Source organism: Leishmania major, chromosome 16, assembly GCF_000002725.2.
Source record: "Leishmania major strain Friedlin complete genome, chromosome 16".
NCBI classification, from domain to species: domain Eukaryota; phylum Euglenozoa; class Kinetoplastea; order Trypanosomatida; family Trypanosomatidae; genus Leishmania; species Leishmania major.
The window spans coordinates 83,623-93,866 of NC_007257.2; the positions used below are offsets into that span (position 1 = coordinate 83,623).

General features: G+C 62.1%; 3 protein-coding genes across 3 annotated transcripts; all 3 read right to left on the reverse strand.

Annotated features, from left to right (window-relative positions):
* Positions 1 to 1,798: 1,798 nt before the first annotated feature.
* Positions 1,799 to 2,329, reverse strand: LMJF_16_0250 (protein tyrosine phosphatase-likie protein; the record flags this gene model as incomplete). The annotated part of the gene is made up of 1 exon (XM_001682051.1): positions 1,799 to 2,329. One exon carries the CDS (start codon positions 2,327 to 2,329, stop codon positions 1,799 to 1,801), a length of 531 nt encoding a protein of 176 aa, XP_001682103.1.
* A 2,154-nt stretch (positions 2,330 to 4,483) lies between these two features.
* On the reverse strand, positions 4,484 to 5,971 carry LMJF_16_0260 (conserved hypothetical protein; the record flags this gene model as incomplete). Its single annotated transcript, XM_001682052.1, has 1 exon — positions 4,484 to 5,971. The coding sequence occupies one exon, from the start codon at positions 5,969 to 5,971 to the stop codon at positions 4,484 to 4,486; it is 1,488 nt and encodes a 495-aa protein (XP_001682104.1).
* Positions 5,972 to 6,642: 671 nt separating this feature from the next.
* LMJF_16_0270 (conserved hypothetical protein) lies at positions 6,643 to 9,780 on the reverse strand (the record flags this gene model as incomplete). Its single annotated transcript, XM_001682053.1, has 1 exon — positions 6,643 to 9,780. One exon carries the CDS (start codon positions 9,778 to 9,780, stop codon positions 6,643 to 6,645), a length of 3,138 nt encoding a protein of 1,045 aa, XP_001682105.1.
* Between the last annotated feature and the right edge of the window lie 464 nt (positions 9,781 to 10,244).

Sequence of the window (10,244 nt, forward strand, 5' to 3'; positions counted from 1 at the left end):
GGCGACGCACCGGGAGTGCAGCAGGGGAGCGATGGCAGACGAGGAGAGGGGGGCGGGGGCGCCACGCTCACCAGAGAGAAAGCCGACTGCTCGCCACCGAAATCCTGAGCGCCGAAACGTGCGTAGGCGCCGTGGCCGATGGCCCAATCAGCAGCTATCCGCATCTTTTGCCGTTGACTGGCCTGTCGGCGCCTGTGAGCCGGGCGATCGAGGGGGTGAAAGGTTCTCCACAAGTGCCCATCGAAGCGCAGAGAGTTTGCGCTGCGTGATGAGAGAAGGCAGCGGGGAGAACAGAGGCCAAGTGCCGACACCTCACGAGCTGCACCCCTCCTCCCTGCCTGATGCGGGTGACCAGAAAGTGTGATACGCCTTCGCGCGTGCCACAGACAACGAATCCTGTCGTCAGAATACCCCGCCGCAGAGGCGGCACGCGGGACTTCGAGGGAGCTTTCCTTTTCGCGCTCCCTCGGTGACGCCTAGCGTGCGTCTGCATGCTTGCGAACTCTTTCGGGGACACCCGCGCTTCCGAGTGGACGAGCCCACGCTCACAAATATCAACCAAGAAACGCCTGCACGCACGGGTTTAGAGCGTCCCTCCCGCTAAAACAGCCCAACGGCATGAGAGGTGTTTGTTGTGCCCGTGCTGCATCGCGTCCATCGAGCTGTCATGGCGGCATGGCTCCAGCGCCACTCGACCTCCCCCCACACACACACACATACATACAGGGGCTGTCACAGGCCCCCGTCGCCTCGTGCAATGGCAGCCCTGGACACACGCGCTACAGCAACGCAGCGACGCAGCGACCCTCTCATCCGAGAGCACGGCCTCTGCCCCAAGCTCTGTCGGCGCACCCACCCGCTCCGCAGGTCGCCGCACAGACGCTCCCACATCATGCCGGTCGCTACCTCGTGCAATTCCCCCCCCGGCGTGGCGCAGGCCCCACACACACACACACACCAGCAGTAGGCAGTGTGAGGGCCGGGTGGGATACGCTCGAGGCGCATGGTCGCATTGCACACCACATAGATATGACACAAACGTGCTCACACTGTCGCCGGTCGCCGCGACGCACAACGCCATCCACGACCGGACCGCGGACAGCAGCAGCGATGCATCGCACTCACCTCCCCCCCTCCCTCCCCGTACGCCGTCGACACTTCACCCTGTCGCCAAGAGAAGTGGCTCGACACTGGCAGGGATAGAAGAGGGAGGAGGGGCTGCTCGACTTCTCCACACAGAGCCGGTGTGCGGAACACTGTGATATCGCGCCCTTAGACACTCCCCCCCCCTCGTCATCATCAGGGACGCCGTCTTGGGGCAGCACGCACTGACGGGCACATGCACGGGGAAGCACGTACAATGAACGCAACGGTATCGTGAGCTACCACGGAAGCCGACATGAGCGCCAGCACAGACATGAAGGAAGTCGCGCGCAAGCAAACAAGCAAAGAAAAGTGTTAGTGCGGCTGCAGAGGAGACCAAAGACGGGAGTGACAGAGTGAGACGTGGATAGAGAAGCGGCAGGGCAATGTGTGCGAAGGGAGAGTGGTGGTGGTGGGGGGGGGGGGGGGGGGAACAGCCCACGGGATGCTGCCAATCCGCCACCGTCTCTCTCTCTCTCTTCCCGTCGCGATCACCGCCCACGTAGCCGCCTTCCAGACTTTACTGGGACACCTGTTCCATCACTCCCTCCCGTGTCTCCCGCCATCCCTCCACATAAGCAGTTATGAACGGTGCCGCCGAGCACCCGTGTAAAACGCACCAGGGGCACGCGCCACCTCGTCTCTCTGGCGTTTTTCACAGGATGACGCAGTTGGTACAGACAAGAGAACGATCACTCGCCTGGTGATGGCGCGGCCTGTATCGCATGAGCCAGTTCAGCTGCACCTGGTTGATGGCACCCTTCCGCCGCTCTCGAACATAGCCCACGGCGTCCAGCGGAGCCATGTTGCCGTACTCCACCAGTGCCAGTGCAACCAAGATCGGTGCCCGTCCCAGACCCGCCACGCAATGGACCGCGATAGTCTCCGGCGGCGTCTTGCCGGCCTCCAGAGATAGCAGGTCGAGCCAACTGTCAATCACCACCCGCGTTGGCGGCGCTCCGTCGTCGAAGGTCCACCCATGCACCTGGATGCCGTTCTTTTCCACCAGCTCGGCGTTGTAGGTAGGGCCGCAGGCGCGGACGAGGTGGTGCACATTTTGCCGCTGCAGGAGCTTCACGTAGGTGGGCAGGCTGCTCGGGCTCGGTGCGTCAAGGATGAGGAAGCGGAAAATGACCTCGTCAGTGCCGTTGCGCTTGCAGTCCACAATGGTGCCGTTGATGTCCATCTTTCTGGCGTGAAGGAGGGCGAGACAGTGACAGTGAGAGAGGGAACAGCAACCGAAGAGAAACTATTACAGACGTCCAAGATGCTCAACCGTCTGAGGGCGGATGAGCAACAAGGGGAAGGCTGAGGGTTTTGTGAGGGTGTCTGCGGCCCTCCGACGGATTCACGGGACAGAGAATGCGATGTGGGGAATCACAGGTGCGCATATGGAAGCACGCGGGTCTGCACAAGAAATACGAGAGCAACTCAGCTTGCGTGTGCGTGTGCGGGTCGGAGGGGGGGGGGTCACCCTGGAAAGAGTAGAGAGAGAGGCGCTCCGTATTGCCGCACTCGTGGTCCGCGGCAGTGTCTGAGCGACTTGCTAGGAAACAAGGAGATGCTCACTGCCACAGAAGTGAAGGGGGCACACTGCAGAGCACGTGTGCACATGCCAACGCAAGAACATGATAAAAAGCAGAGAGCAAGATTAGGATACGTCGAGACTAACGCAAAACACAGAGCGGAGGAAGCCAGGCATACCGGATGAGTCGGCGCTGAGCTGTGGCTCGAGCACGCGGCATGAGGGAGAGGGTGAGAAGGTCTACAAGACGCCGAGGCCGCAGTCTTGCGGCGGCACCCCGCAAGAGGTGCTGGTTGTCCGTCTGGAAACACAGAGAGAGGTAAGCACACACCCGGACACAGGCATGTCGCTGTGGGCTTCTAAAGCGACGCTCAGCACACGAGCGTACACACCTACCCAGCGAAGGAGTGACGAAATCAGCGCGCTGTCTTTTTCGCGGCTGCTGCCTCTCTCTCTCTCCTCGCGCAGGTCTCCCGCGTTTCAACACGAATGGGCGCTGCATGGGCGCCTGTATCCTCGTTTGGCAGCGGGGCCTCTCCGTTTGTGGCTAGCTGGCTGACTGCACGCAGACGCACGAGAAGTCCAATGAGCCCCTCTCCTCCCCCTCCCCCCTCTTTCCTCCCCTATAAAGACAACCAGCTAACTGATGGGGGGGGGGGGGGGGGAGGGGGAGGGAGGCGTGAAGATGGTATGTGAAAGAGAGCGAAAGTGTCGAGGAGGCTGGAGAGCGCGGGGTGGGCAGACGAAGCCCCACAAGCGAGGAGGAAGGGGCTAGAGAAACACGACGCAAGACACACACAGACTTATGAATAGGAAAGTGTGGCAGTTTTGCGGGAGGAAAGAGACGTGTGTGCACACTAAGTCGCCAACCACGACATCGTCATGGCACACGCACACACTCTCTCGCCCGCCGTGTATGGCATCCACCCGCCGGCATACGCCCCTTACCGTGTACATCCTAAGCGAGCGAACGCATTTCCAGAGACAGGGCTACCGTCGCAGAGACGGCCGGGAAGACACACCGGCGTGAAGCAGGCAGCAGTTGCAACGAAGAAACGAAGGGTCAAGAGGGGTGGGGTGGGGGGGGGGGGGGGGGGGGGGGCGAAAAAGGCATCCGGTAGCTGCAACACCCAATGTCAACGCTGCCGCACACAGTCCATAGACGAGGCCCGCAGGCGCGCATGCAAACACAGCGAGAGAGACGGAGAAGAAAGCTTCGCGTAGGGAAGCGCGTGGAGACAGGACGGAAGAGTGTGGGCAAGAGGCCCCTCACCCAAGCCACTCACCTGTCCCTCCCACAGGCCCCTCATCTGCTCTCGTGAGGTTTCCGTTACGCGCCTCCGCCCCATGCGTGCATCCGCGTGCGTGTCTTCTCGAAACCAATGCAGCCCGACACAAGCAAGGGGGAGAAGGCAACGAGCGCGGCAAGAAAACGACGCGCTGGTGCGTGGGCGGGTGAGCGGTGCTCGAGGCAGCAGACACAACGGCAGACATGCGCACGCGCCTACAAGCGCCCACCACATCCACAGCACTGGACCCAGCGCATCCGGTGATACCCTTCGCACGCACACCAAAATCGTATACCGAAAAAAAATTGGGAGAAACGACACGCGCAGTGGCAGAGAAGGCCACCGGCGGGAAAGGGGAAGACAATGATCGGGTCAGCGCGAAGAGACGGCGAACATACTAACGGACGGCGCGTGCGCATGTTGTATAGTGACGCGAATCGTGGCGTTGGGTGGCGGCACGACATGCGCAGAGTTGTGCACACATATGCAGAGAGAGGAGCCGAGATGGGCTTTGGGAAGCACACTCCTACTGATCCTTCTTGCTCTCCTGGGGCGACGGTAAGGGCGGTGGCGAGGCGGCGCCGTACTTCTCTAGAAAACCGAGCACCGTAGCCTCGTACTCGTCCGGCTTTGTGTTGTAGAGGCCGCAGTGAAAGGCACCCTCACACAAGTACAGCTGCTTCGGCTCCAGGGCCGTCTCAAACAAAATCTCCGAGTGGCGCATCGGCACCACAGTGTCACTCATGCCGTGCAAAATCAGTATCGGCCTCGGCGATATCTTGGCGATGCAGTGCAGGGCCTGACAGTGCTTCGACGGCTTGTTGCCGATGCGCCAGTTCAGCCAGAAGGTGGCGCACCGGCGGAACAGCCGGAAGAGCTCCACGCTGTACCGGTTCTGGGCAAAGTAGCCGCTGAGCACCATCACCATCTGCTGATCCAGTAGCGTCGCCGACGTGGTGATCGCGTTCTCGGCGATGACGACGTCGATGCTCTTGTCGATGGCGGCGGCCATGACCACCGAGGAGCCGCCGACACTGGTCCCCATGGCACAGATGCGCTTGTAGCCATACTTGGACTGCATGAGATCGCACGCCGCTACGACGTCGAAGCGTTCCTTTATCCCAAAGGTAAAACCGCGCATATTGCCGCTGCTCAGGCCGTGCTCGCGGAAGTCGAACAGCAAACAGCCGTAGCCGGCATTGTGCAGAAATGGCACATGTCTCTCCCATGAGCGACGGTCGCGGCCACCGCCGTGCACAAGGACAATGCCCATCTCTCTCGCCTTCCCCGGCGGCGGCGGGACGTACCATCCACGGAGCTTGTAGCGGTCGGTCGACGAGAACTCGACATCCTCGTAATCAAGGCCGAAGTCCGTCTTGGGGTCGTAGATCCACCCTTGCCAGTAGTCGGGGCACCCCTTCATGGTCAGGGCGCTTGCACCGGGGTGGTGATGGTACCACGGCGGCCGAATAGCCACCTCGGACACAAAGTACGCCACTGCAAGGTAGTAGAAGCAAAGTGTCACCGCAATAAACTGGACTGCAAACACAATGCCGTTGTAGAAAATGAGGAAGAGCAGCGGCAGGACCAGACACACTACGATTTTACGCATGGTGGCTGGGCTCACCGTGTCGGACTCGCGCAGATCATCGTCCAGCATCTGCTCATTTGCCTCCACGCCCTTCAGCGCCGACTGGGGCTCGCGCGCTTGTCGGTTCGCCATCATCTTGGACAGCAAAAGCCGCATGTCACTCCGTGACGTCTCCGGTGTCAGCTGAAGCGCCGTTTTACCGTCCTTGTCTTTCAGGTCCACATCGATGTCGCCACGGGAGAGGAGGTACGATATCAACACCTTGTTGTCGTTCATGCATGCGTAGTGCAGTGAGGTGCGGCCATGTGCGTCGGGCTTCTTGATGTCAATGTTTCGCTTCATTATGAGCTTGATAATAGTTGGCAGGTCCGACACGTGCGACGCATCGCGAAGTCGCTCCATTGTGGACTTCCCCTGCTTCATCGCGAAGAGAAGCGAGTGCGAGGATTATCGTTGTATACAGGTGTGCGAGTGTGGAGGCCTATCGCTGGAACTTCGCGCGTGTGTTTTGTGGTAAGGAAGGGAGGGGGAGGGTGCAGGTGTCTACGAAAACCTTTGCTTTCGTCATGATGGCGAAGGTGGTGATGAGACGTGCGCACAGAGTGAAGGAAGGCGTGTTCTGTGTGTGTGTGTGTGTGTGTGTGTGTGTGTGTGTGTGTGTGTGTGTGTGTGGTGAAGACAGTGATGAGGGCGCGCGCGAGAAGAGAGCTCTCAACATTTGCATGTGCAAGATACAAGTGCGAGTGAGCAGTAGCCGCGCGCTGCAGGCACACGGGCTGTGCTTCCACACGCCCTCCTGCATGTTCCTTTCTCTCTCCGTCTAACGCCACGGTAACAGGAGCCCCACCGCTGTCGCAGACATCAGCAGCAAACACTTGAAGCCCTGACGTCGACACTGCTGCGCACGCTGCTAGCTCTTCGTTTTATGGTCCTGTGAACAGGTGCGCACATGCACATGCCCCAGCATCCCCTGTTCCAAGAGGCGCGTGGGGCGGCCCTTGTAGCTTGGAGGAGGACGGCGCGAAAAGGGCGCTGGCGGGAGCGCCGCGCACGGGCACATCGGTGAGTCTCCGGGGCCTCAGCACTCTCCTCATCTACAGCAGAGCTGCTGTCAGATACTCGGCCCCCACCCCCTCCTCCACCATGGACTCCGCAACGAGGTGAGTGACATGCGGCGGCAGAGCGGCCTCCTGGTCTCTCATGAACCGCCCCCATGCCGTCGCCAGCGCCTTCTTCTGGCGTCGCTGGTGCGCTACGGGTATGTACAGGCGCTGGCGACGCTCTGCTGTACCACGCTGCCGCGTCTCGAAAGTACCGTCGCGCTGCTGATCGGCCGCCACGGCAGTGAGGAACACCTTCTCGGGGCTCTGATCCGCCCCCGGCGGACGTGGCACCGCGTTCGCCGGCAGCATGCTGCCCTGGTAGCCGATAACGTCGAAGACGAGGCGCACAGGCGCGTGCAGGTGACCCAGTCCCAGAAGGCAGTGAAGCACTACCACCCGCCGCAGCACCGCCGGCAGCGACGTCGCCGTGCATTCCTGTAGGAAAGACGCCAAATCGCAATGGCGATGCAGCGCGAGTAGCGCACACGCGTGCGCCGCCTGAGTCATGCGTCGTCCATCAACGGTGAGCAGAGGACTGCCTGGCTCTGCCGCCGCTTCGACTGCTACAGCTGCTGTGTCGCCAGCCGCACGCATGGCCGCCACACGCGCACTGAAGGATACCAACGCCTCTGCTTGGTCGTAGTCCAACATCGCCACCGCCGCGACGGCCACCGTCAGCTCATTGTACGGAGAGAGCGAAAGCGAAGCCGAGTGCCGGCCCCGTCCGTGCCTCAGCGACCGAAAGAAGTGCAAAGCCAGCTCTGTCCTCCCACTGCGGGCTGCCGCACACAAGCAGTAGAGGTAGTTCATGAAGCCGTCCGCCTGGCGGTGCTGCAGGTGCGTCATGAGGCGCAGTGGAACCACCCACGAAGCGTGCTTGAGTGCGACCAGCTGCAAGTCTCGTAAGATCGACGGCGAGGCATGGTCAGCCTCACCACCAGGAACGTACCGCAGCACGCGGAAGGCGTCCTGCCACGACTGCTGCTTGAAGTTGAGGAGGAGCGTTGGCAGAGTGCGCTCGTCAGGCATTAGCTGGTACCTCATCTCGAAGGCGGCAACGGTGCGCAGGGCAGAGGTCCACGTGCGCGTGATGGAAATGCTCTGCAGTCCGCTGAGGATCGCGCGCTCGTGAGCGGCGGAGATGCGGTACGCGGACGCTCTGTGGGCGGCCTCCAGCATGGCTAGCGCGTGCAGCCAGCGAACCGATGGGGCGCAAGAGAGGTACGTGGTCACAGAATCGCTAGAGGCGTCCGAAGCGCCCAAAGATAATGGTGGGCCCACCGTGTCTGCCATGCACAGGAACAGACATTGAGCCAGTGCGTTCGGCACAGGTACACCCAGATCGCCGAGCGCCTTCGCCAGCTGGCCAAACATGTGTAGGCGAATAAAACGCACCTGCGGCTCGTGGCTCAGTAGCGGCGAGCACACCGACTCCACTGCAGCCTTTATGGCATAACGCGCCTTGTCGGAAAGCACGACAGGCATCCTGCAACCGCGATGTACCCTCGTACCACCCTGTGCCGGTAGCGATACAGAGACCCCGCAGCCAGCGGCGCTCGACGTGGGTCTGGAGTGCACGCGGTCCGCAGCGATCATGTGCTTTGTCTCGTCGAGTGCCGCAAGCAAGGCCGACAAAAACTTTTCCTTGCCGGTCTTGGATTGGGCATGGATGTATGGGTGGAGAGGGAAGAGCAGCGCCGCCAGTGCCCGCCAGCACGTCGCCGCGGCTGCGACGTCTTCGCATGGCGCGGGCTTCGACGCAGCCTGCGAGAGCAGCAATGCGGGGCCGGCAGCGGCAGACACATTGGGGTTGGCTGCGTGTGGCCTTGGCCAACGCGTAGACGCGGCAGACTCCTTCGTGAACTGGGCTCCAACTCCTTCACCTTCGCCGAGAGGCGCCTGCACCGGTGGTCCTCGATCCGCCCCGTCGCTGCCTACGCCTGCGATGCGCTTCATGAGCAGCAGGGCCACCTCAGCAACAACCCCTTCGCCTGCGTGGCACAGCAGTCGATCCACGACAGTCCTGTCGCACAGGCAGCGGGCGAGTATGATGGGGTGGCTGGCAGCCACTTGGCGGATCACTTGCAGATGCGCGAGCGCGTACAGCGGCGGTCGACCGCTCCTTTCAGAGGAGCGACGCTCAAACGCTGAATCGACGGCACGCGCCGCGCCGCTCAGCTGATGTGCGCCGCCGCCGCGGGTGGGCGCAAAGGGGAAGAGCACCTCCTTCACCGCCCTCAGCCCGTCAAACGTGCCTGCACGCGTGTCGGCCGACGTGGCGGTGGTGGTGGTCGCCTCCTCCGCGTCGGTGAGTGCGAGGTGCCGCCGCTGCCAGTTGACAACGCACTGCACCACTTCCAACACGGCACCACGACGGCGCAGCTCCGCAACAAGCGCCTGCTGCTCCGACTTGAGCCCTGGCAGGGATGCCGCAGGCGTATCGGCCAAGAGGGTCGACGCGGCGTCTATCGCGCGCGGCCGGCTCAAACTGTAGGCCACGCGCACAAGTTCGGCGGTGCGACAAGCCGCAAGGGCCTCACACGGCTGTGAAGCAAAACTCTGGACGGGTCCCGCAGCGGTTTTTGCGGGGGTGGAGGAGAGCGGCGTCGCTGCCGTCGCCTGATTTGCCGCTGTTTGATTTACCGCCAGTGCATCCGGTGCCCGCCCCCACGCCTCTCTCACGGACGGGGGCAGCGGCCACTCATCTCGCGCCGCCTTGTGTCTGGTAGTCCACTGCACAGACAACGGAAGCCCATCGACGACAGCAGCTGCACGAACCCAGTCACCGCTCTCGCACAGGAGGCGTGCCACTGCAGCCCACGCGCGCGCCTTCGCCGCCGGCGAACCGGCAATCGACCCGGAAGGTGATGCAGACACCGTCCGCGGCGAAGAAGAGGCACACGAGGAGCTCCAATGCGCCACGACTGAGGACTGCGTGTCACTGTTGGCGATGCTTGCCGTCTGCCCTGCTGAGCCCTTAGCTGGCACCCGGCAGCTGTCTTCAAAGGTGCGCTGCACAAAGACGGCGATGTGCAGCGGTGCCATGGTGGCACACTCATCCATCATCAGCGCCATCCACGTGTGGCGCGTCGGCTTCGATGCGCGCGACGATGACGACCGCACCAGCATCGACGTTGGATACTGTCCGTTGTTGATCCTGGCCAGCAGAGAGGCAGGAGCACGTGTACTACCTTATCTGTTGTAGTGGAGAGGCAGCGGCAGTTGCGCATGTGTATGTGGGAGCAGCCGAAAGAGTACGGCAAGGAGTGTCGGTGCCGGCAGACCCTGTGAGGTGTGCCGGCAGCGAACCAATACGAAACGCCAAGGACAAGCGGTGATGACGAGCATGGGGTAGGGAGTAACACCTTTCTGAAGCAGAGAGCGCACCTGATCACCGCAGGCACCAGCATATCCACCCATCGCCCATGGGATCAATCCGCGCGCCTCGGCAGCAGGCCTCCTCTATGCACGCATGCACGCACGCGTGGAAAGGAGAAAACCAAGCCGGAAAAGAGGTGGAGTCCCGGAGCGATGAGACGGCAGGGGGGTCTGGGAGAGCCGCTAGCCGAAGCTGCGACTCACGCCGCCACAAG